Genomic DNA, 25,228 nt, shown 5'->3' with positions numbered 1-25,228 from the left:
GCAATGGCTACTAGTGAGTTTGGTTGGCTTACAACCAAGTACTGAGGAATCTATGTGTTTAGCTTCAATGGATGGTCGAAACGCGGAAAGAGAACAAAGCAAGTACTGTAAATACAAACACTTACTGAAAAGCTTGCTCGCGCACGAAACTGGGTTCGAATCCCGCGAGGCGAGATCGTGGTGCGCGCTGTTAAGGAGTCTCACAATAGGACGACACGGCCGTTCAGTGCTTCCAGGCTTTCCATGGTGGTCTAGCTTTAATTGACTCACTATTACAACTAGTTTTACAATATTGTTGTTTTATTTTCCACAAACCATCGGTTTATTGGAGCTGTTTTATTGTTGGATAAACAGTTATTTAAGATCTTTCATTTAAAGCTTCTACTTACAGGTTACTTTCACCCACTTTTTTACATAACCTGTTGTCCAGTAACCATCTCATAGACGAGATCATTCATTCACATATAATGCTATATGTCAGTGATTACTCTGAAATCATATGCAATATAGACATTAGTGATGAATTAAACTGGAAAAATATAGTTTCATGAGCATACTGCCGAAAGACAATGTCCTCGGTCGTCATATGGTGCTTTCACATCTTACATACGTTAAGGATTGAAGGGAACTATTGATCGTAGATCACTGAAAGATATCGAAGTGCGTATTAGATGAATGAACGTCATAAAGATGTTGCATATTTCACTAATGTTACACATCGATCAACGAGTATTCCTTCTAGAGACTATTTGCGTTCTTTCCTGCTTGGGTTTTGAAATTCTATCACTTCAAATGTTAGTTGGTGCTCTTCCACACCTCAGAGTAGCAACGTGCTGTGCAATCTAACTCCGATCATACCAATCAGGTGCTCATATAATTTTAATCAGATAATGAAGAATATTTAATGTCGTACCTACATATCAAGAAGAGAACCAGGAGGAACCATTTAGTTCGAACATTACCGGCACATGAATATAGATGGCTAGATATTTTGTTTTTACGTATCAATTTAGTTGTACTTTCATCTTTATAATGATTTGAACTCAAGGTTGGGTTAACGGTAGATTTTACTCCATGGATTATTCTGCTCGAGCTTCCTTGTTTATTTCCGTCACTCCTCTGAGTCGGAATGTTTTTTTAGAGTTACAAATGATAATATTTTGTGCTTTAGGAGAAATACAACGTCTTGAAAAATTATTCCCAATGAGACTAAATTACGTATAATCTCCAAGCGATAACAGTGACACAGAGATCCGCAAGATTTTTATGAGGTTTCAAATAATTTCATAACTGATGTACGGGTTTTGTGGTTTTGTCATTCTGTTGGTTATTGACAGCGAAATCTGTACCATATTTCACACTACCTAATCATACTCTCTGGTGTACTCCTCAGTTAATTGTTTGCAGAGTGATTTGCCAGTTAGGTGGTAGAAATTCAGATAACTAGTGATCACGAAGTCCTCACTTACCATGAGCGAATTCTTAGTGGTTCCTTTGATCTAGGCACTAGTGCTGTAATATATACTCTATTGAGGCATGTAATCTTTATCAAGGAGTTTTACAGGCGTCCATGGTTTTTGTGCGATAGAAAACTGTTTTGACTTAGTGTTTAGTTTCAAAAAAGCTCCCATGTTTTTCAATGTATGATATTACTTTTCAGTCATTCTGGGATGGTTCATGAAAGTCAAGGTCCTCATAAATCAACTCTTATTGAAAAAACTGTAAAAGGAGCCATAGCAGGTACGTGAATGTTTATTAGTCTGCTAAGTTTATCACAGGTGGAGTCACTGGAGCAATTGAGATTTGCATCACTTTCCCAACTGAATATGTAAAGACACAATTACAACTTGATGAACGTATGGGTAGTGCCAGACAGTATTCGGGGCCCATCGACTGTGTAAAGAAGACTGTAGGATCCTATGGTTTTCGTGGTTTGTATCGTGGTTTGCCTGTCCTTCTATATGGTTCCGTTCCCAAGTCGGCTGTCAGGTGAGTCTGTTAATATATGAAGCGTTGAAGGTTAAAAGTAAGCAAGTTGAAGAGAGACATAAGGTTAAAGATATGACTTATTCCTCGGTATTAACATTCGATTTACCATCAGTGCCAACCTCCTAATCAGAACTTTAGAGATTATTTCATGAAAACGTTAGTTGAATGCACACTGTTCTGTAAGTTCTTTAGTATCAAAAATGATTTATCCCCCAAGTTAGCTGTGGTGAGCTATATTTGTCATCGATGTTCATTGTCCATTCTTCTAAAGTATTTTGTTAGCACTGTAATGCTGGGTAACTATCTTTGACTTAAAAGATATATATCTTCAAACAATGTGTCTTTTAAAGGACAGATATTATGTTCAGAACGTTGCAAACGGAAAATCAAATGAAATTGCTTGCAAAGTACAGACTTATAAACTATGTGTTTATGTTTGTTGTGTCTACCACTTAATATGTGGTTTGTTTGTATTTATACATCGCTTAACATTTTTGAGTAAGTAGTTGAAAAGTTTGATAGTTTCATAAACTTGTGTCACAATCAGACTATCGTTCATACTGTATATATGTATATATACATATAAATGATAATGCATGACTGTTATTTTCTCTTTTTAACCAACTGCACTACTCTGAAGTGTATAGTTATAGCTAAATAAATAACGCCTAAACTAAGTTTTGTATGGCGATATGTACCCCCTTAGAATTCTTTCATTGTGATTGCCTTATTAGGAGCCGAAAACGTTTATCCACATAAATTCATATGTAAGAAATAAAATCATATAAAGATGGATTGCTTTGCATTGAAAACGGTTACTCCTATGTCAGGTATGACAATTTATCATCTACGTAGAACAGTTTTTAGAGCAACAATAACGCGAAAGGCCTGAAACTTGAAATAGCATTCTATTAAGTTGAGTCATGTGACTTGCCCGTGGAAGTTTAGGTAGCGACATAAATCAAGTATCACTACACGAAACCACTCGCCATTAAATATACTTATTTATCCGCACTCATTCTCCGTCACATATTTTCTTTATATCAGTTGACTTCATATTAAAAATAATAAGAATTATTGTTACTATGGATATATTCAGAATAATTCAATACACTGTGTTTTTTGGAAGCGAACTCGATGTCTATATTCTAAAATTGCAGATAAAGTATTAGTTTGGCTGCCACTTGCTTTTTTCAACTTACTCCTATCCGAGTCATCACTTTAAGAAAAGATTACTTACTTATACCTCCTCAAACTGGAGGTTGATCGTTAGCAAATTATCTTAACTGGTAACGGTATGTATTAATAAACGATTTTTATAATTATCTTGAAGCATGAGATCTATTCTTTTAGTATGCTCATTTTTCAACTGATAGTCCATAATCCTTGGATAATAGTTTTTAAGTAGGGGAACGTAAGAAGTCGGATGGGGTCATTTACATGTTTCTGTAACGCTCAACTCCAGAATGCGTTGGGATTACCTCTGAAACTAACAAAATCACTTAAAATAATACGCAGTTGAGGGATTTAAACTTCATACAATACAACAAGCCACAAAAAGCACATTGTTTAACGTAACCTTTTCTTGTTCTCTATACAAACTTAAATAAAATACATAATACTAATACTAACGTTGAAAATAATAATAAATAAGTGGATAATGATTTCATGAAACCATTTTGTAAGATGATATAAATTAAGATTAAACAAGGTTAGAAATCCACTGCATAGAAATCGGTGATATACATTTCTTGTTTTGATAATCATGTTAAAATTTCGCATCGATTCGATTTTTTTCTTCATTTCTAATTGTTAACTTCCTATCGTATATATACGTGACTACTTGAATAATTTCATTCTTCTTAATTGGTCTGTTATTATAAGTTATATATTGAACGACAGACTAGTGGCTCACATACTTCAACAATTTCGTGTTTTTAAACAAAATGTTTTACTGTTTTCGTATTACCCTATATAAAAATTTGTATTCAGATTTCTAATGAATTTAGTTAAATAAATATCCTATTAGTATTAGTTCTTTTACAAAGCTATTGTGGATTTATGACATCTTACTAGCTGCTTTGCCTTCATTGAGCTTTCTCAAATGGATTGTCTTTTTTGAATCAAATAGGTAATTGAAAAATGTCTGAGGAAAACACATAACAGTTCTTTTAAGTCTTAGTTACAGTAAAAACAGATATTTTAGCCCTCAGTTTAGTCATTTCAGAACTCAAGTTTGCGAGACTACAATTTATGGACGAATCAGTTACGTATAAGATAACGGGTCTCGGATTTCGGAGCGAAATCCACTCATCCATTCAGATAAATAGAGTTTTGGCATTAAAGCTAATATCAATTCGTGATGAAAACCCTAAATCTAATTCCTAGCCTTAGTCATCAACTGTAAATGATAATTTTAATTTCTCACATTATTTTATAACCCTCATTTGGTCCTGGTTATTAGGTGGACACTCTCAATGTCAGTCTACCGTCGCTCAAAGGTTGTCCATAAATTATAGTCTCACCCTCAAGTCCAGTCAGTTTGTCTTATATGATTGTGAAATATTCTTTTATAAAAAACGTATTAATAAAATCGAAATACCACTTAAAGGTCTTCATTATATTTAAAATCTTTTAAAACTGACGTTAGTATTTTCATATCCTCATTTAGATTTATATTGCATATCTAAATATTCATATCCAATTAAAAATACAGAGCTAACAGACTTACCATATTCTTAAAAGTCAGTTAAATTTTCTTGATACATGATAATAAATCATGCTAACATGTTTTTTGTCCATTATTATCTTATAAGCGAAACAGTTTTATCATTCAATTTTAGAATTATTCCTTAGATAATCTGAATATACACTTTCATTCGCTTGTCATGGGTCCAATTCATATTTTAATTTCTTATCTAAAATCGATTAAGTCTCATAGGTATAAATTATCATATTAATATGGAACCACTTAACGTTTTCATCTATTTTTCCAAGAAAAAAAAAATCCAATTTGTTCGTAGCTGGTAATACACCATAAACTCTTGAATGTTACAGGTATATATACCATGGTTGAACTTGATAGTTACAAATAAATTGAGCATTGAGTAGAGCGTTAATAATAAATATATTTTAGTTGTCCCATCAGGTAAAATAATGTTTTTCTGACTTTTCACTGACTTAATGTAATCTACTTCTTCAGAGTAAATGAATAACCGACATTAAACTTGTTTTAGTTTAATGTCGTTTATTCATTTACTCTGAAGAAGTAGCTTACATTAATTCTTGAGTTTTACATTTTATGATGTATTTTACTACGTTTGTTTGTTAGATTTGGAGCATTTGAGGAGTTTAAACGTCATAATTTATCCCCAGATGGAACTCTTACAGCTGGAAGGAAACTTTTATGTGGTTTAGGTAAGTGTCAATGTCATTTTAATCCCTTTTGATCAAAAACCCAAAATATTTCCTGTTCAAGAGATGACTGAGATTTATTCTGAATATAAGATCAGTTTGGTATATCAGAGAATAACCAGTGAAGTGACAGCATTGTCCCAACGCCTATTTGATGAATGTAAAATAACTTAGATGAGAGAGATGTTACTCCCATAAAAATTATTTTCCAACCAATGAATAGAATTGTGCCAAATGTCTTGAAAACTGTTTTTTATAAAGGAGGAGTTCAAGATCTACCTATGAGGAGGATAAAAAGATTTTAATCAAAAATATCTTAGCATAAAAAACATAAGCATCGTAAGATATTGATCGTAAAAATCTAATTTCTTATTGGATAGGTTAATTCTGTAGTGTTATTTGAATTTATACCACATATCATTTTACATTCCTTTTTATACATAATTATTACTTATAGGTGCAGGAGTTTGTGAAGCTATAATGGTAGTCACTCCGATGGAAACAATTAAAGTGAAATTTATTAATGATCAAACATCTAAAAATCCGCATTATCGTGGTTTCTTTCATGGTTGCAGATGTATCATCAAAGAACATGGTAAGAACAAAAGCTGTTAGTGTTAAATATTACGTATTGATCGAAACAATACTCTTTATATAAAAGATGAAGGAGTTCAGTAGTTGTTTCAAACTAATTTGTGCTACAGCCCTACTGGGAAGTCTGAAAGGTCAACATTCTCTGTTTCCAAGTTGACTAATAATCAACATGGTAGTCACATTTTTATCTGTAATCTGTTGGCAAATCACAACTTCGTAGTTTCGTAAGAAATAGCTTCTAACCCTAAAATAGCGTCATTTTGTCAGCCTAACTAGAAAACTAACTAAACAATAACAATGTCACACATGGTTTAAGAATCGTTTGCTTATGTTAGCTAAAGGAAAAAATGCGGTAAGATTACAGCTTCGATCTACTAAAATAGTAGGGCTGGAAGGTGATCTGATGGGCCTAAATAAATTAGACATTTCAGTTTTTCTCTGGAAGTCGCAGTATTTTTCAGTATTTATTCGCCTGCTGACTAAAATATTGGCAATTTTCAAGACCCCTTACTTTCTTTGAATTCCTTAAGTTCTCACTTTGGATCCAAACGAATACGAGGCTGACCCAAATGTTGCTTGGAAAGATATACAAACAGCTGTGGAAACTGCAGCGACATTTATTAGTGATTTAAACCAAAGGGTTGTGAAAAACCAATGGATTACCACTAAGTCTATTGCACTGATGAATTGTCGTGAACTCATCTCATCAGGCTCTGAACACGATGAAGAACGAAAACAAATCAGATCTAGGTTAACCATCTGACTGGTCTCAATCACTGATTGCCCCAATATATAAGAAGGGGCCCAAATCATCCCGTGATAACCATAGAGGGATTAGGCTGACTAACATAGCATCTAAAATACTAGCCTCTAATTTTCGGGCGCCTAACAAAGACTCGTGAACCGCAAACACGAGAAAATCAGGCTTGCTTCAGACCTGGTCATGGCTGTATCGACCACATATTCACTATTCGTCAGATTTAGAACACAGGCATGCTTGTCGGCATCCAACAATGATAGTTTTTTTTTACTTAAAAGCAGCATTTGACTCTGTAGACCGAGCAGTTCTGTAGCAGTGTCTGTCATTGAAGGAAGGCTATCAGTTGGTTCTGTGTGGTGAAAGATATGAAGATGATTTGAGGAATTGATTTCACTGTATGATTGTGATTTATTTTTTCTTTATTATCCGTTATTTTAAGTTTTATAACTAGAATCGTTTCGCTTCAGTTCTTTTGAAAACATATTAACTGTGCAACATCCTGACAATATAATGAGGACTTTAGATAGTATAAAATTGGAATCTTCTCTTTAGGAATTCGGGTGTTGAATTATCGATAGAATTGTATAGATATTTGTTCTTTTCAAAATACTTATCGTAAATGATTGTCTAGGCACTAAAGGAATGTTTGTGCATACCTGACAGTGCGTTACTGGATTTTTGTTTTGGAGTTTACTATTTGGCATAAAAGTATTGTGTAGAGACATGCCAACCAGGGCTGAAAAATGAGGTAATGGTTCTCGCGGGAAATTTAGGAAAAAACTGATCTTTACCTTATATGTAAAATGAAAAGTGAATATTCCTTTGTATGCTGTTTAGAACATTGAAAATTATAACAAAGAGGTCATTTTTGTTACTTAAGCGTAAAAATGACAGTCATAAACTTACGAAATTATTTTTTTTAATGTAGATGAGATATAATGCACACATCAGCTCTGTTATTATGATCTTATGTAAACATTGGTTTGGAAATATTTGAAATTTACAGGATGTAATGTAGAATGATGTTGTTATTGATCAGATATTCATTAGGCTTTAATGTAATATATAGTACTATTTATATGCATATATGAAGAAAAACAGTCTAGGTAATCTGTCGGTCAATAATAATGATGGAAAGGGATTATATAAATAATCACAATATGTAAACAATGTAAACTGACACTAAGGCGATGGGCATTGTCGTAAATATATCAATAATATAGACAAAAAATAGGGTTTGTACATAGTATTTTGATTGATGTAGGGCGTCTGTGGCGTTTTCTTTTCGAAGAAATGTTTGTGTACAGTGAACACGAAGGTAGAAACACGAACTGATCGTATAAAATCTCTCTGGTATAGGTTATGGTTCAATGGAGGTATGACTGGCGGTGTTCAACGTGAAAGGGTAACTAGAGCATTAAAAAGTTTTTTAGTGCAGCTTATACCTGCTTATCATTTTCTAGTTGACCAGTAGTAGTTCCTCAAATAAAAGATAAGTCACATAGTTTTACCACTTTAGCTGTTCATGTGCATAGAGGTGAATTGGTCGTTCAGACGGAGTTAGCGAACACCTAGATCCTGGGAAATATCATCAATATGAACTTCAGATTGAAGCGATGCATTCAAGTTTCTGCATATATTACTGACAACTTGTTCAGTTGATGTTTATTTGTTGTTTTTGATACTTATCCTGTTATCGTTTCCATATTTATTTTGGTTATTACCTTTTTTGACCTGATAGTTGTCCATGATTTTTCTGATTGACCGGTAAATTGGATCGACTTCGTAGTCTTTATTGACTACAGACTGACTTGGTTTATCAAGCTTCAAAAAATTTCATTGTCTTCTTTATACGATATAAGAATAACTTTAAAAATCATTAAACAACTTTTAATCACATTATGTTGATTGTGGTCATGTGGTAGGTAGAAGCAAGAGTGATTTAACATTTTCTGGATATAATTTGTTCTCGAGCAAACCAGCCTAGTCCTTGTGTTCTTAAGAGGTTTGTGGTATTTTTGTTCTTTCCTTGGAGAGAGGAGAATTTTATAGACGTTGTAACTCATTCCTTCTACCCTTTCTCTTCTTTACTATCGTACGTACTTTAACTAAATATTCGCGATTCCTTATAAATTCATTTCCAATAAATTCATTTTTCGTAGCTTTGACATACTTCCTATGTCAACGTATTTTTTCATTTTTATCTTTAGTATCACCTTACTAGTTAATTCATGCTCTTTAACTTATTAGGATTAATTGTGTAATCCTTTTCGATTGTTACCATTGATCCACAGAGTGCCTGGATTGATGCATATAATTAAACCCAATGAGGGTCTGATTGAATTCTAGTCAAAAGCCGTGACCAGTGGAGTTCAACCGTATTGGGTATGATGAGGTTACACTATAAAGACGAAGAAAAAATGTTGCACGATGTTTTAGATTGATTGAAGCCAAACTTTTATTCAGTTGGATCTTGGCTCAGTTGTCTAGAAGTTAAGGTTTCGATTCCTTGTCCTGGAATCGCACTGCTGAGGAGTCCCATACTGGGACGCAACGGCCGTCCTGTTCTCCCAAGTTTCCAATGATGGTCTAACCTAGATCAATTCATGATTTCAGTGACACAATATCGTTTGGTTACATGTATTGTTCTGATGTTTTAGATTTCCATAGATGTTGATTAATGATCGATAAGTTTACTCCGAGATTAGATAATTAGTTAGATTTCTTCACGTTTCTAGTTTATTCATTTTCATATTACTTAATAATACTCTTCTATCAGCTGTTTCGATTGCTATGATTGTTTAGATCATACTAAACATGTAGAATTCTAGTGATGTAGAAATTATTTTGGAATTTAAGTTTGTTTAGTGCTTCACTTACTTTCGTCTACCATATACACATTTACCTTAGTGATTCTGTGTACATTCAAAAACATTAAATTGTTAGACGGATTCGCTTTAATTAAACTTAAACTTTAAGCATAAATAAAATATTCGCGACTTAGTTATAATGTACAAGTCCATTTGCTAAGCATTTTTGTTTAGACTCATTGCCATGCTGTTTATAGAAAAGCAAATGACATAATGTTCGGACATACAATATATTGACCAGACTTTATGTGCCTTAAATAATGAACCACACCTACTTATTAAACAGCTGGATTAAATAATCTTTCCCGTCCAACCGATACAGAAAATGCATAAACATGGGAAAGTATTAAGTGGATATTGTTATCGGGACATAGGTTGGATTAAAGCATGTTCCGTGCACGATTGTGTTGGTCGATACTTGGAGAAGACTCTAGAATCTTCTCATGTAAAAAGTATAAATATACTGACATATTTATTATTGTGCTTCTTAATTCTATCTACCCTTGTTAATCGGAATATAATTTCTTCCCTGTTCGACCGTGTTCTAGTTTGGGGACTTGTCAAGTGAATTGTTGTCAAAGCAATAGTAATAGCAGGGTCATAATAAGAGAAGTTATAACAGATGTACTCGACTTGAATTATTACCAATAATTTTTCGCATGAAAGGTCAATCATATTGATGTTATGACGCCTGTTTTGATGATATTTTTTTACCAGAGGCTAGATGATTGTAACTATTGTTCTTTAAGCTAGCATCCTTTCCAAAATTAGCTTCGTATTAGGAATAAATACAACTCAGTCCAATCAGTAGCAGAATTAAAATACGTTGTTCCGATAACTAACACATTATATAATCCCTTGACTGTTATTGGGCTGCAGTTCGATAGATTATCTAGACAATGAGTTGCAGAAAGAACACTATATATACTCAATGAAATTTATTATTAGCCATCATCAGTAATCCCAGCTACGTGAATATGTGATTATAATCTCTCCCATACCTCATGCCATTACTGTGATCTATAACAAAGGTTGAAGGAGCATATTAAGTAGATGTTTTCTTGAAACCTATGAATGACGAAGTTTGGAAATGTCATGGTAATAAATTGCTCCTTTAAAAGTCAAATTATCACTTCTCGTGAATCCGTAGTTGATATTTTTTTCCACTGAGAAATCAATTGAAAACTTATATTTCTTTGGTGAAAATTATATTACAGTATAAGAAATATACCCTAATCGGTGACAAATTTGCTGTTGTTTTTAATATCCTGTTTAATTTTCCAAAGACTGGTAACATGAGAGAAGTATTATCATGTTATGCCTTCACATTTGTCTAATTAACGTTTCATATTAAGTAAATAAAAGAAAGGTATGCTTTGAAATCCATCATTTCGGAAAAAACAGATTACTTGGGTTGTATTGAATCCTTTATGATCGAAACATAATGACAAAAAAAGCAGTTGTATGACCTTTCACTCTCTTTCTCTAGTCCAATTATTGATCAGTTCAATTATATTACTATTAGGACAGATGACCTTCTACCTACCTATTGATACATCGGCCAATGAATAACAATAAGATGTGTGACAACCATCTACAGGTCAAACGAAGGATTAAAAATTAGATAATATTAAAGTACAATTAGGCAAGCGTCTACCAATTATATTAGAAAAATATAAATAATAATCTTTGTTATGATATTCTCATGAATTGTACTTCCACACCACTGTAATATCAATCGTTAGAAATGTATCTTACAAAACACTTGTTAAATGAAAACTAGAACATTTGCTTATCGATGAAAAGGGTACGTGAAATGTAGTGCTTTTGTCACTAGGTAGCTGTCACGATGATACATTTGATCATAAACATTTATGATTAACGCTTAACAGTATCAGCCCCCTAATTTTGCATAGGCTCAATGGCTGTTGATATTATGTTACAATTAAGTGTAGTTATTGGTAAGCTGGTCTGGAACTCACTCTTGAAGTATTGTTACCTGAGATAAATCATATAATTCGAATAAAGCATTCGGTTACTGATCAAAGCTTCTAGTTTCAGAAAACATAACCACTATCCTCATGGATTTGTCTTCAAAAGATGAAACTGATATTTGTGTTCAAGATAGCCGACCACTAATCATGAATTAAAATAAAAATTCATACGAATACCACTCAGATTTCACTTTTATCTATCTTGATTCAAAAGACTATAAAGTTTCTTTTCAAAGGCTTCTCAAAGAAAGCGCGTTTAACGTTAAATGACTTATGACTAATTTCTACTCAGTGTATTTGACTTGATTTCATCACTTAGGTTAATCGCCCAATCTCTCAGTTTTCAGAACAGTTTCTTGGTTCAGAACTGACTAACATATACATTAATAATCAATATTTATTTGTAATTTAAATAAGACATCTGTCACTGACCTTCTTTTGTAAGATCTGACTGCTGATGTGGCATAAAACACTAGAGAATCCTAGTGTTTTGTTGACAGGTTGTTCTACTGAAATATCATATAGAAAACCGCATAAGTTCCAAATCTTCATTACAAAATATAGCTTAGATAATAAATTTGTAAACGTGATGATCGTGTAATCCACGGGTGTACTTTGAATTTCTTGCCTCATTCTAGTATTCACGCAAACTCACCAAAACTGCATTCATTTGTAAGTTTCAGGAGATTTCGCCCAGAAGAATCGCCAACCAATTCTATCTACTATAAATCTCTGTAAACTTTTTTGTTACTATTTCCTTTCCCTATTAGTCCTTTATTTACTAATTTTCTTTGACCAAATTATTATTATTAAATGTGTGTGTGTATGTGCATACAACAGCTCAAACTCAATATCTTTTTTACATTTGTTTTCTAAATAGAAGTTGAAGATGCATTTTAAGTGATCGCTTTTGAACTAGTGATTTATTCTTATCTTATGTTCTTCTGTATACAATAGGTTTAAAAATGTTTTCGAAAAATCAGTTTGATCAATCATTGAATTAAGTCAGTAATTATTTCTATAAATCATGTAAATTATATCGAAAGAATTTCATAACATGAGATGGCGTTTTCAAATAATGATTTTCATGCTCCCTCTCAAAGCTCTCTCAGATGGTCTCACGTTCTATGAACTTTAAACTACTGCTTTTAATGAAAATATGTAGGTGGAGACAAAGAATTTGACTTTGAACGTGTTAGTGAGTAGAGGGAAACCTCATATTCCAAACTAGTAGTGAACATCAAAAATAAAAGAGCGTACGTCGAATAAACCAAATATAACCATCAGTCCGTCACTGGAATTCATTTTACGTTACCCACCTTCCTTGTGAAACACCACTCTCGATACAAGTGCTGTAGGTCAATTCTTGTAGAAGATCATGCACTTATGCTCGACTTTGTTCACTTAATTCAGACCAAACATTCTAATTTTGCTTGATTGGTGAATTTCAACCAAGTTAACGGAAAAGGGAAGAGGAAACGTCATAGCGATCGGTAAATATGACCCATTTGAGACAGTTTGAATCACAATGTGAGACGTTGTTCAGTTTAGGAGTAAATGTATAAATGACTATAGTAAGTTCCGAAACTATTGGAAATTTTTGAGATGGAAAGAAATTCATCATGCCATCATTCTAATACAGTTTTCATAATTCTCTTTTTAAGAGTAAGATCAGTAAGGTAAACTAGATGAAGTAAAGGAAGTTTTGTTGCTTCTACATAACTCCTTATCTTGGTTATGTATCCAACATCTGATAGGCTATCCCACTACTTGATGAGTTTAGTGCCGGAAATGTTGATTCCATAAAACATCCTCGAGAATACCTGCAGACGTATCTTCCCTTTCGTGTGTATGGAGTTGCTCTCATTTACCAATGTAAGCTGATCAATCGGTTTAAAATTTTATAACACTCCTGTTTATGGTCTAGCTTATAAGTGATACATATTTATTGAGTTCATATCGTCGTCTCTTAATGCACCTCTACTAATCATGGTCGTTACTGCATTAGGCAAAAGTCCAACATTAACTAGTCATTTTGTGAACATAATTTACACCATTATTAATTATCTGATACGTAATTCATGGCTCCATTTGCACGATGTATTTAGAAAATCGATCAGTGTTTCCGCTCAGTTATGATTGTTAGCAGAGATATTCAAGGAAATTATTAGTTTAGATGTATTCATCATTCTAGTAATTTTATAAATATTCGTCACATCATTGTCAATAGATTATTATTCGACTAAAAGTTCATTGTTTTAGTCAACTTTCTTACAATGAGTATTATCGATATTGGTGTATTGTATTAGACTTATGAAACAAACATGCGTTGTCATTGTTTCTAGTAATATCCAACAAACATTCAATCCTACATCATTTACCTAGTCATTTCTGAGTGAGCTTCTAATCTTATCCCAATAGATGTTATTGGATTTTTTACACCTTAATCAGTTCGGTTTTCTGTTTAAATTTCAAGAAATTATGTGGAACTGAGCAAATAATCAAATCATCAGTTTTCTTTTTTTGTTGTAGGGATTACTGGTATGTACAAAGGTGTAACACCGACAATTCTGAAACAAGGAAGTAATCAAGCCATTCGTTTCTTTGTAATGGAAACTTTGAAAGATGGTTATCGACAATATCGAGGTGACAAAGCTACTGGACTACCTGTCCCAAAATTACTAACTGGATTATTTGGGATTGTTGCTGGTGCAGCATCCGTCTATGGAAACACACCTCTAGATGTTGTCAAAACTCGAATGCAAGCAAGTGTACTTTTTATCACCATATTTATCGGTCGACTTTTGATTAGTAAGAAATGTCATATTAGCTAGTATTCAGTGCTGATCGTGTTTTGTAGGTCACGTTTCCATAGTAGCCACTTGGTTAAGTATGCCGATATCGTGGTCCACGCTTACAATATCAGATTGTTGAGAATTATCTTATCAGCCGCATCGTAGTAAGTTTAACCTATACTCTGGGTCAAACGGATCCATGTCTCTATTTACCATCAGTTAACTATCACATAGTTTGGATTCAAGAGCTTCCTACTGGTCGTTACCAACCAGCTAACACGATTACTGTGTTATATCAAACAAATTATTACAAATTCAACTGATAAATTATGTCATGATATATGATGTCTGTCTATGCACTGTCAAATCTCCTAGTTGCTCCCTCGAAATGGATCAATGAATTATTGGTATAAACGAGATCGTCTTGACATATTTTAGTCCAGTTTTTCAATGAAGACTTTGAGATTAAAACGCGTTTGAAGTCCCAAAATAAATCAAAATAACAGGGGACTATTGACAAATGAATAAATAATAAAAATGAATAATCGATCAAAAATTCCCATCATATTAAAGTGTTTACATGAACGAAGAATATTCTTTTCAATTTTGTATCCAAATTAATAATCCATAAAATCGGTCAGATGTAAACTAGAGTACATCATTTAAAATTATAACATGTTAATCAAGGGTTGTTTGTCATATAAATTAAAACAAAATCGTTAAAGTTGGCGTGACTAATATGAAGTGTTAACTTGAATAAGCTTATAAATTAAATGAAATTGTGATATAAATGATCAGAATAAATATGGTCAACATGGGGTGAGAGAGTGAATAATGTAATCACAAATCAGAAATCACGTAATATGTAGAATAATATGAATTAGGTACAAATTAGTAAATAGGGTTGGATGCTGAATAAATTTCACGAGGCGGGATTGTGGATGCCCACTGCTGAGGAGTCCCATACTAGTAGGAAACAGTCGTCCAGTGTTTCCACGTTTTCCATGGTGGTCTGGCTTCAATTGACTCACGAATTCAACTATTAAACTGCCATAATATCCACAAAACCCCTCTCTGGTTAGTAGGTGTAATAATAGTAAAATTAATAACAATAGTAATAGTAATAACAATGATTTGATGTGTGGATAAGTTTAAAATATAAAAATAAACACTGATCAAATTACGTCACCATATCATAAAATTGATTATTAACTAATTAGGCCCGAAGTTGTCAGGGTAACAGGAGCGAATGAACATATTTGTTTTGAACGCAAAGCTTTGGCTTTTTGATCCGAATAGCAATTGCTTCAGCCGTCTGCAGAATTATCAGTCTGATGGATTTAGGCAGACTGTTGTTAACACGATATATTATTATGAAAGATTGCTCCATGACGGCTGTATGGTCGGTTTGAATTAAATGAGCTAAAATGAAGCTGTTAACACTTGCAACTATATCTTTGCTTAAGCACACTGGGAGGTACTCATGAGCCCGAAGATACAAATTCCTAGAACTTCTGCCAATATTACTTGCTCCACGGGAGCAGTTGAATTGATGGATATAGAAAGAAGTGGTTAGTCTGGGTAATTTATCTTTCAACCTCGGAGTGATCGTCGGATGTGTGAAAAATTTATTATAACTTACATGCATTAAAAGTTATTTGGAGTGATCTGCGTAACATTTCACTAGGTGCATGGCGTCTAAATTGTAAGCGCATATACAGAGGATTTTTGCTCACAGTTATGCTTTCATTTATTGGTTAAATGTCTATTTATAAATTTCTCCGGACATTCATTTTCTTTCATGGTTGTATACAATGCCTTTGTTTTGTCTTCAACCGCATCTAGAGAGCGTGTTGTCTTTATTCTGTAGTGAAGTATCTTAATGAGGTTCCTTTTGTATTGTAGAGGGACAAAACTAAGAACATTTCTATATTGGCCAGTTCAAGTAGTTTTCTTGTTCATGTTTCTTATTAGTGACCCATCTTTTCTCCTTGTAGGTAGAACATCTAGAAAGGCTATTCTACCTCCATTTTCTCCCTCACATGCGAATTTTATAGACGGATGAACTGCATTAAAAAGCTCAAGTGTTTCTGTCAAGTCAGTATGGTCATTACAAAGGATGAAAGTATCGTTCATATATCGGCAGTGAAATAGAACCTTTCAATCTGCTCTACCAGTGAACCATTTTCTAGTTTAGCAAGAAAAATGTCAGCCAATATGGGACCTAGGGGTGAACCCATCGCGACACCATCCATTTGTCTATACATTTCATCATTGAATCTGAAGTGTACATTCATAGTACATTTTAGTAATAATTTCTTGATGATTGTCACAGGGATTGTAGTCTCTATTCCTTGTTCTCTGAGTTGTTCTCAGGTATATTCTACAGTCTCCCTGAGTGGTACATTTGTAAACAATGACATTACGTTTAACGATATCATTGTTTGTCCCATCAGTTCATTTTCCGTCTTATTAATAACGTATTTTGGTCAGTCAGTTTCTGAAATTATAGGTGATCATTCAAGATGTTATTCATCTTGTCAATATAGTCATGTTTTTTTAAGTAGGACAGTTCCTGTTCCTTTATCAAGTTTCGTAATAATCAAATCCTCATCATCAATGAAACCATTTGAGAACCACTCCACAAACGCCTAGTGAAGCATAGTATTAAGGATGTTTTCCAGTGTACTTCGGTGTAATTGTATTTTATTGATAATTACAATAATGTAAGCAGTTTCTGTTTTCTGTCAAAGACATGTTAATCATTTTTCCCATTAAAAATATCAATACAAATGTAGGTTTTAAAACGTCGAAGTGTATGTAAAATGAGAAAAGTTAAATACATAGTTGTGATGTTTAAACATTAAAATTAATTGTTCAAATAAATCTACTTGTGATACAAACTGGGTGGGTAGAGGTAAAGTCCAAATAACTTGCTGATATTCAGTCGCCAAGACATAGCTAGTTGTGTTCCATCATTTCTGTTCACGATGTCCTTAGTAATACATATATATAGCGCTTATTCTGTCAGTCTTTATTGGTGGGTGCCAAACCCTTTCTGAAGAATTTTAATCCTCTTGAAGTTGATCTTGCTGTCTGTAGCTCTCGTAAGGATTTACTCTCAAGTTTCTTGAGATCAAACGATGATATAGAAACATATTTCAAACATTGTTGTGTTTCTTCAACCTCATATTCAACCGTCAAAAAGTTTCGCCAGCATGATATTTAATTTCATATACAACGTCCTGCTGCTCTTCTTTTATTAACCTATCTTAATCTCCAACTAGAGCTGTTCATATGGCACTGGTGATCAGGAAATAAAGTTTTATGTTTATTTAGAATTTCCTTAATTCCGATCTGTAGGCCTTCCCTGTTGTTAATGAAATTACAACTCTTAATTAAAATTTTCACATATATAACCTTCGTAGAACAAGCATGTCCGCATTGTTAGCCTAATTATCTCTAAGAATGTATTGATTTTCGGATAACGATAATTTTTATCGTTTAATTTGGTCTTTTTCCAATCAAACAGTTGAAAAACACCAGCTCGTACTCAGTGGATCCTATCTCTTGGTTTAATGCAATCCGATATGCTGTGTGCATATTCAAATATCTCGCCTGAAAATGTCATAAAGTCACTTCTTTCTGATTATTCTCCAGTTCTTTAATTCATCAAACTTCGGAAAGCACAAATAACTTGGGCACAAGAAAAACAGTTCTCATTTCAAGGAACAACAATTATCAACTTATAACATGAAGAAAAATATCGAGATGATATTTATGTAATAGGGCATCTGCTCCATCGACATTGGTTATGAACAATATCGTCTTAAGTCTCCGAACACTGATTGGGGTTGATTGGATCTACTGGACGGCCGTTTCGTCCCATTATGGGACTCCTCAGCAGTGGGAACCCACGATCCCGCCTCGCGAGATTCAAACTCAGGACCTACCAGTCTCAAGCCAGAGCCCTTAACCGATAGACCACTGAGCTGACATCCAACAGTGGTAATGTCTAACTTCAACTGATCCACGAAGTTGAGCAACCGTTCACCAATTTTCTTAGTGAATTCACAAACTGATGTTATTTGTGATGTTACTTTAGGTTATAGTGACCATACATTAGAAAACTATTGCTTCGAAGCATTTATTATTATTACTTGCTCATGGTAATTCATTTTAAAGATCATGTCCTACACATGTAAATAAATACAGGGATAACTACTCTGAAGAATATTTGACCTTCCATTGACAGTCGAATATCTTTCATGTACTACAAACATTTTATGTTTACAAAATATCACACAAACGTTTTGTTTTTCTTTGAATTGGAAATATGCTTAGGGAGTTGAGCTTTTCTCAATTATATTGACATTTGTTATTGTAGTTCCCATTTAATTCAGTTCAAAATAGCTTAATTACTAAAATTCCTGGATTTTTTTCTACATAGGGCCTCGATGCACATAAATATAAAAATACACTTCATTGCGCATGGAAAATATGGACTGAAGAAGGCTTTTTTGCGTAAGCTTATTTATTTCTAACGTATATTTCAGTTTAAAATAATTTTATCTGGCAATATTTGAACGAACAAGAGCTAAAGTACTGAAAGTTTAGAGACAGGTATCTACCTCAGACAACGGATGAATGGTTGCACAAGTTCACGGATCGATTGAAGTTAGGTATTAACACTGTTGGATGCCGGCTCAGTGGTCTAGAGGTTAAGCGTTTGTGCGCGAAACCGAAGGTTTTGGAATAGAGTCCCGAATGTGGGATCGTGGATGTGCACTGTTGAGGAGTCCCATGCTAGGACGAATCGGCCGTCCATTGCTCCCAGGTCTTTAATAGTGGTCTGGTTTAAATCAACTCATGAATTCAACCACTGAAGATTAGTTATACATTTTTTGTAGTATATTGTAATCGTCTAACAAGATGAAACCCGTTTTTATCTGAAATGACGCTCCCATTTCCAGTTGGCTCATTGGTTACATGGATTTGACTTACAATAAGTTGTTTTATCCCTAATAAGCTTGTAGTTTAATGTTGGAACAACATTCATTCCCTGACTTTTTTGTTAAATCGATCGTACAATTTTTTTTGAAAACCCGTGCAATTGGTTCATCTCGTCACAAATGTTTTGGAGTAGTACATTATTTTCTCCATAGTTCTTGATGTTATTTCTGTATTGCACAAGACACATGTCGTGTTATCAGCGGTAGGTAATTTATTTAATGTCTATTGATTTAGTTAGTAAGAAACTGACACTAATATCAGACAGATTGTTCGTGATAGTTTACTTTTAAAAGAAAATATATTATATCTCTGAAATAATGGGGCGAGTACTGTTGAATTATTACTCATAGGAGTATCACACGAAAGATTGCTATTTAGATTTTTATTGTACAATCAGCAGATTCTTGTATTGTTGTGTTTTTATCTTCTGTTTCTAAGCTTTCTCTTGATCCATGAAGCGTTGTCATGTCTTGCAGTGTCTTGGCTTTGTTAACCTTGATAACTTTGGCTCAACGGTAGCGCGTCTGACCCCAGATCACAAGGCTCACGTCCGGCTCACCATTTCTGTAGTGGCTTAGTTTTGTTGGGCAAATACCTTGATAACCATTATTATAAAAATCCCAACGGTGTTTGAAGTCAGAAGTCAATAAGAAGCGGTGACTACAGTTTATTAGCGGATAACACGGAAAACAAAACTATAAACACATCAAGCGAATTCGAGGCAGAGATGAATTTATAGTCAAGTCGAATGAAGATCAGTTAGGCAAGGCAAATGCTAATAGGATGATCCGAGTACATATATACATGGGAAAGAGCATGATTTATCGAGCGACATTTAAGCGATTAACATTTTAGCTGGGGAGAGATATTTGCGTAGGCTGTCACATGTAATGAAGCGTACACGTTTATACAGACAAGACAGTGATCATAATGACTCCACCTGTAGCTCTTCTAGGGCTACTGCCGGCCCCAAGCCCGGGTAAAGAGGGAGGGTTGGGCATGGGATTAGCAACCTGATCCCGTAGAACACGACTTTTCCAAGAATGGCTAACCAGAATAAACAAATTAAACCATTTAAACTCTGTCGTGGGAGTTGAATGAAGAATCATGCTGAAATCCGATATTCTTCAGAAGTCATGAGACCGATACCCCTTCTAACAACCAGATTAACAATTATATAGATACATGGAACGTCCGAACAATGTGTGAGACAGGAAGAACCAGTCAAATAGCAACGGAAATGAGGAGATACATCATGGATGTACTCGGAATAAGAGAAACCCATTAGACCCAAGCTAGACAACAAAGGTTAGGTACAGGAGAAATGCTGCTGTACTCTGGTCACGAAGGGGAAGATGCTATTCACACTCAGGGAATTGCTCCGATGCTGTCCAAAAGAGCACGTAATGCACTATGGAATGGGGATCTCACGGATCCAGAATTATCAAAGCATCCTTCAAAACAAACAAGGAGGGAATCATAATGAATGTTATCCAGTGGTACGCAACCGCTAATAATAGCAACGACGAAGATAATGATCAATTCTACGAGAGGCTACAATCAATCATAGCGAAGTGTCCAGGAAAGGACCTGACCATCTTGATGAGAGACCTAAACGCCAAAGTCGGAATTGATAACAACGGTCATGAATATGTCATGGGACGACATGGACTTCGAGAAAGAAACGAAAATGAGGAGAGATCTGCAAATCTATGTGCATTCAACAATTCGGTTATAAGCGGAACAATATTCTCACACAAACACATACACAAAGCTGCAAGGGTCTCACCGGATCACACTACGGAGGACCAAATGGATCATATTTGCATCACTAAAAAATTCAAAAGGTCAATGGAAGATGTGAAAACGAAGAAAGGAGAAGACATGGGTTCAGATCAGCGTCTAATTGTGGCCAACATGAAATTGAAGTTATAGAAGCACTGGATAATTAGAGAAACAGAATTACGAGTGTTTAACACAGCCTTCTTTCGAGATACTGACAAACTCACCGAATTCAAGACAACTCTCAACAACAGGTTCCAAGCCTTACAGGATCTACTCAAAGGAGAAGAAACTACTATGGAGGACAACTGGAAAGGAATCAAAGAAGCACGAACATCAACGTGTCAGGAGGTGTTGGCCCGTAAGAAGCATCATCATATAAAATGAATCTCTGTCGAAACCCTGGACAAGATTCAAGAAAAGAAGAACAAGAACAGCAAGTCAAGTCACTAGCTGAGCATACAGAAGTAAACAAGCGTGTGAGGAAGAGCATTAGAGCCGACAAGCAGAAATACGTGGAAGAGCTAGCAACGACAGTGGAAAAAGCTGCAAAAGAAGGAAATATGATACAACTATGCGACACAACGAAGAAACTGGTAAGAAAATATAATAAACCAGAGAGACCGATCAAGGACAAAGAAGGCAAGTCAATCACTGAAATTCAAAGATATAGGGAGAAATGGGTGGAACACGTCGAGGAACCCTTAAGCAGACCAGCTCTATTGAATCCACCTGATTTAGGGAGCTTATACACCTTGCCGACGAATGTGAAATGACACAAAACCTGGGCGCAGGATTTTCTATCGACTACTTCCTCTTTGATCAATTATTCCTGTTTTACTCTGGTTTTGTATCACTTCTGATTAAGTTACGTACACACTGTAATTCCTTAATCGTGTTACCATGTGGTCAAACATTTCAGTCACGATAATGTATGTTTTGTATCATGATTGAAATAGAGCACAATAGATAATTGATTTCCTTTTAATGTTTGTATTGTGACTGGACACTGGGTTAGAAAGAGCTTAAAGACCAATTAGAGTCATAGTTTTAGTTATTGTTCATCGGTGTCCGTGTCAGGTCACCGGTCCTACTGGCATTATGGGTGAACTAATCGATACCCTGACTAGAGAGATAAAGAGGTCACACAACCGCTTCTTGTCTTACTGCCTGAGCACAAGGAACATGAAACCCAATATAACCCAAAGAAATCCGTTTTTTCCTGAATAACCAGTGTTAATGAACATCGAGAGTTATGAATTCATTTAAGGTGACTTGAACATATAATGTATTTTTAAAGGCATGATGATGTGACCGACTAATTACTAATGAAGATCCCGTTTATATTTCAAAAGTTACTACTTGTCGAAAAGTCTATTACAAAGGAAGACTCAATGACGAATCATACCGAACTTTTTGTGATACAATCCTCATGTTATCGACTCATGTTATGGAGTCGAATTAAAGTTTTCGTTTTAGATATCGCCCATTAAAACAATAATAATCTTGAAATTTATTAGTTTAATTTAGAAATTCCTTAAAAACCTGTTTTAAAAGTAACTAAATAATGATCAAGAATAATTAAACGAGTTGTTACGCTCATAACAACTGCTTTTGTAGTCTTTTGTATCTTTTTATAATCTTGATCTGTTAAAAGTAAATCAAGTATAACCTTAGAGATCTTGAAAAAGAATAACTGAATTTAATAAACAGTAAGACAATATTTATGTAAAATTACATTTGAAATAGTCTCAGTGATTGAAATGTAAATAATTCTAACGTTTCTTTCAGTAATCTTGTCTGGATATCTTCAGTGTAACAGTCAAAATCAAAATCATGAAAGAATATTTAACGCCTAAAAATCGAATCAATTTTGCACTAAATACTTATCCAATCATATTCAGAGGGTAACATTAGTAAGTAGGGCAGCATGGGTCAGTGAGATTTGAATAATGTGAAAATAAATAAATGTGTTTGTGTAACTTTGGACTAATAATCGTTAATATCCGGTGAATGAATTCTAATCATTTGTCTATTAAAAGTAATAATAAAAGTGCATATTGAAAATGTTTCCAAGATTTCTATGTATGTGAAAAATGGAAATCATCATAAACATAGGTGCTAAATTTACTTAGTATTGTTTGTTTGGATCTTCCCATTGATGTTTTTAGGACTGCAACTGGTCAGTCTCTAATTGGCATATGTGCATACTGTGCGTATTGCCTTGATATAGCCTTAATTCACAAGCATGGTAAGCAAAGATGGATAGTGGCTAGCAGTGGAATCCAGGACGCGCGTTTCGTCCTATTTGGGACTCGTGTGTTAAATGCCTAGGTTTGACTTGATAGATTCGAATAAATTGATCATTGAGTAGAATGTTAATAACAAATATATTTTTCGTTATGTCCCAATGAGTAGAAAAATTGTATTTCTGACGTTTCTTGATTTGATGTAAGCCATTTCTTCAGCGTAAATAAAGAGCTGAATTCGGTTATTTATTTACGCTGAAGAAATGGCTTATATTAAGTCATGAAACGTCAGAAATACAATTTTTCTACTCATTCGGATATAACAAGAATATATTTATTATCATCAAATACATAGTTGTGATTTCCCAATATTCAAATTAATTTCGGTCGGAACAGTGCTGGATCTGGTATAAACAGGGTGGATATAGATAAGCTCCAATTACTTGTTAATGATCATTTGTCAACGGTGGGACTAGTTGGATACCATCCCTCTTGTACAAGCTGTTCTGATTAGCCCATATATACTGCGCTTCTGCTGTATATACTTCTTTGTCCGTGTCAAACCTTTTTTGAACTATTTTTTCCCTTCAAAATACTTATGTTATCCTTATCACTGAAGCCAGTTTCTAACTATTATTGGATAAGCATTTAGTGTAGATTTGATTCGATTTTTAAGCGTTAAATATTCTTTCATGATTTCGATTTTGACTGATACACTGAAGTCGTCCAGACAAGATTACTGAACGAAACTTTGGAATTATTTACATTTCAATCACTGATATTATTTCAAACTTAATTTTGCACAAATATTGTCTTCCAAATACACTGTCAAACTATTCGTTTAAATATTGACTAATATTTGTTTGAATTATAATAAGAGGATTTTAGTGTGAATGTTTAAAATCGCAGAAATATCAAAGAATATTTGAATTGGCCTGTGCACATTGCCGTCCTACCTTATATGTATGTACTATAACGAGGAAGACCTGTAACGTTTATTGTTATCATGGCCTAAAAACGAATATGTCTTCACGGGAGCGTGTGCCCCCGAATGCCCTGGCACGGTCGAGAGTGGGGAGAGTCTACTCTCCCTCTCGAAATGCTCTCACATGGCCACGCGAATACAGCCTCTGCCAGGGAAGTCCTACTCACTGCCTTCTCGGGGCGGGAGTGTTGTTTATGAAAGTGAGAGGACGAAAAGCGAATGTCAGGCGCTTTAACCGGGTTGGTGGATACGGAAAGTCCACCTAGGGGAGTTGGAAAACCCTGGTTCCGAACCAATGGTGCACATGAGCTCCAGTATCCTGAGGGAACAAATGGCGTATGAACCGATCGTTGGTCACCGGCTACCATGGGACTTCATCTTCTTACGATGCTCGACTGCCTTGTGGATCAGACCTTTAGGTCAAAGGCACCGGGTGTGGCTCCCTAAGGAAACCACCTGCTTCAGTTTGGGCACCTGGGCAGTATCACAGCCCTCACACAAATCGAATGAGATTTGTGTGGCGCATATATATCTGATGCCTCTTTGTACCAATATTTATGTGTTTAAATAAATAATAATAAATAAATCACGGGAGCGTGTACCTAACCGGTTCCCACTCATTATTTATCAATAATAGATGAATTAACAGTAACAATTTTGTTATTTTTACTCATCTTTCATGGACATTTGAAATGAACGATAAGTATGTAAGAACTTTCGTCTAAAGTAGAGCGAATAGTTTCACAGTATTTGGGCGCCGAGTTGATATAAGACATTAAATAT

At 34.5% G+C, this 25,228-nt stretch overlaps 1 protein-coding gene across 1 annotated transcript; it reads left to right on the top strand.

Moving 5' to 3' along the window:
- Positions 1-1,670: 1,670 nt before the first annotated feature.
- On the top strand, positions 1,671-18,944 carry Smp_149320 (putative tricarboxylate transport protein; the record flags this gene model as incomplete). Its single annotated transcript, XM_018796646.1, has 6 exons — positions 1,671-1,740; positions 1,779-1,989; positions 5,321-5,406; positions 5,861-5,998; positions 14,154-14,392; positions 18,867-18,944. 6 exons carry the CDS (start codon positions 1,671-1,673, stop codon positions 18,942-18,944), a joined length of 822 nt encoding a protein of 273 aa, XP_018651767.1.
- Positions 18,945-25,228: the final 6,284 nt, after the last annotated feature.

Source organism: Schistosoma mansoni, chromosome 4 (assembly GCF_000237925.1).
Source record: "Schistosoma mansoni strain Puerto Rico chromosome 4, complete genome".
In the NCBI taxonomy this organism is placed as follows: domain Eukaryota; kingdom Metazoa; phylum Platyhelminthes; class Trematoda; order Strigeidida; family Schistosomatidae; genus Schistosoma; species Schistosoma mansoni.
Note: the sequence above shows the minus strand (reverse complement) of the source record. Positions and strands in the feature narration are given on the sequence as shown.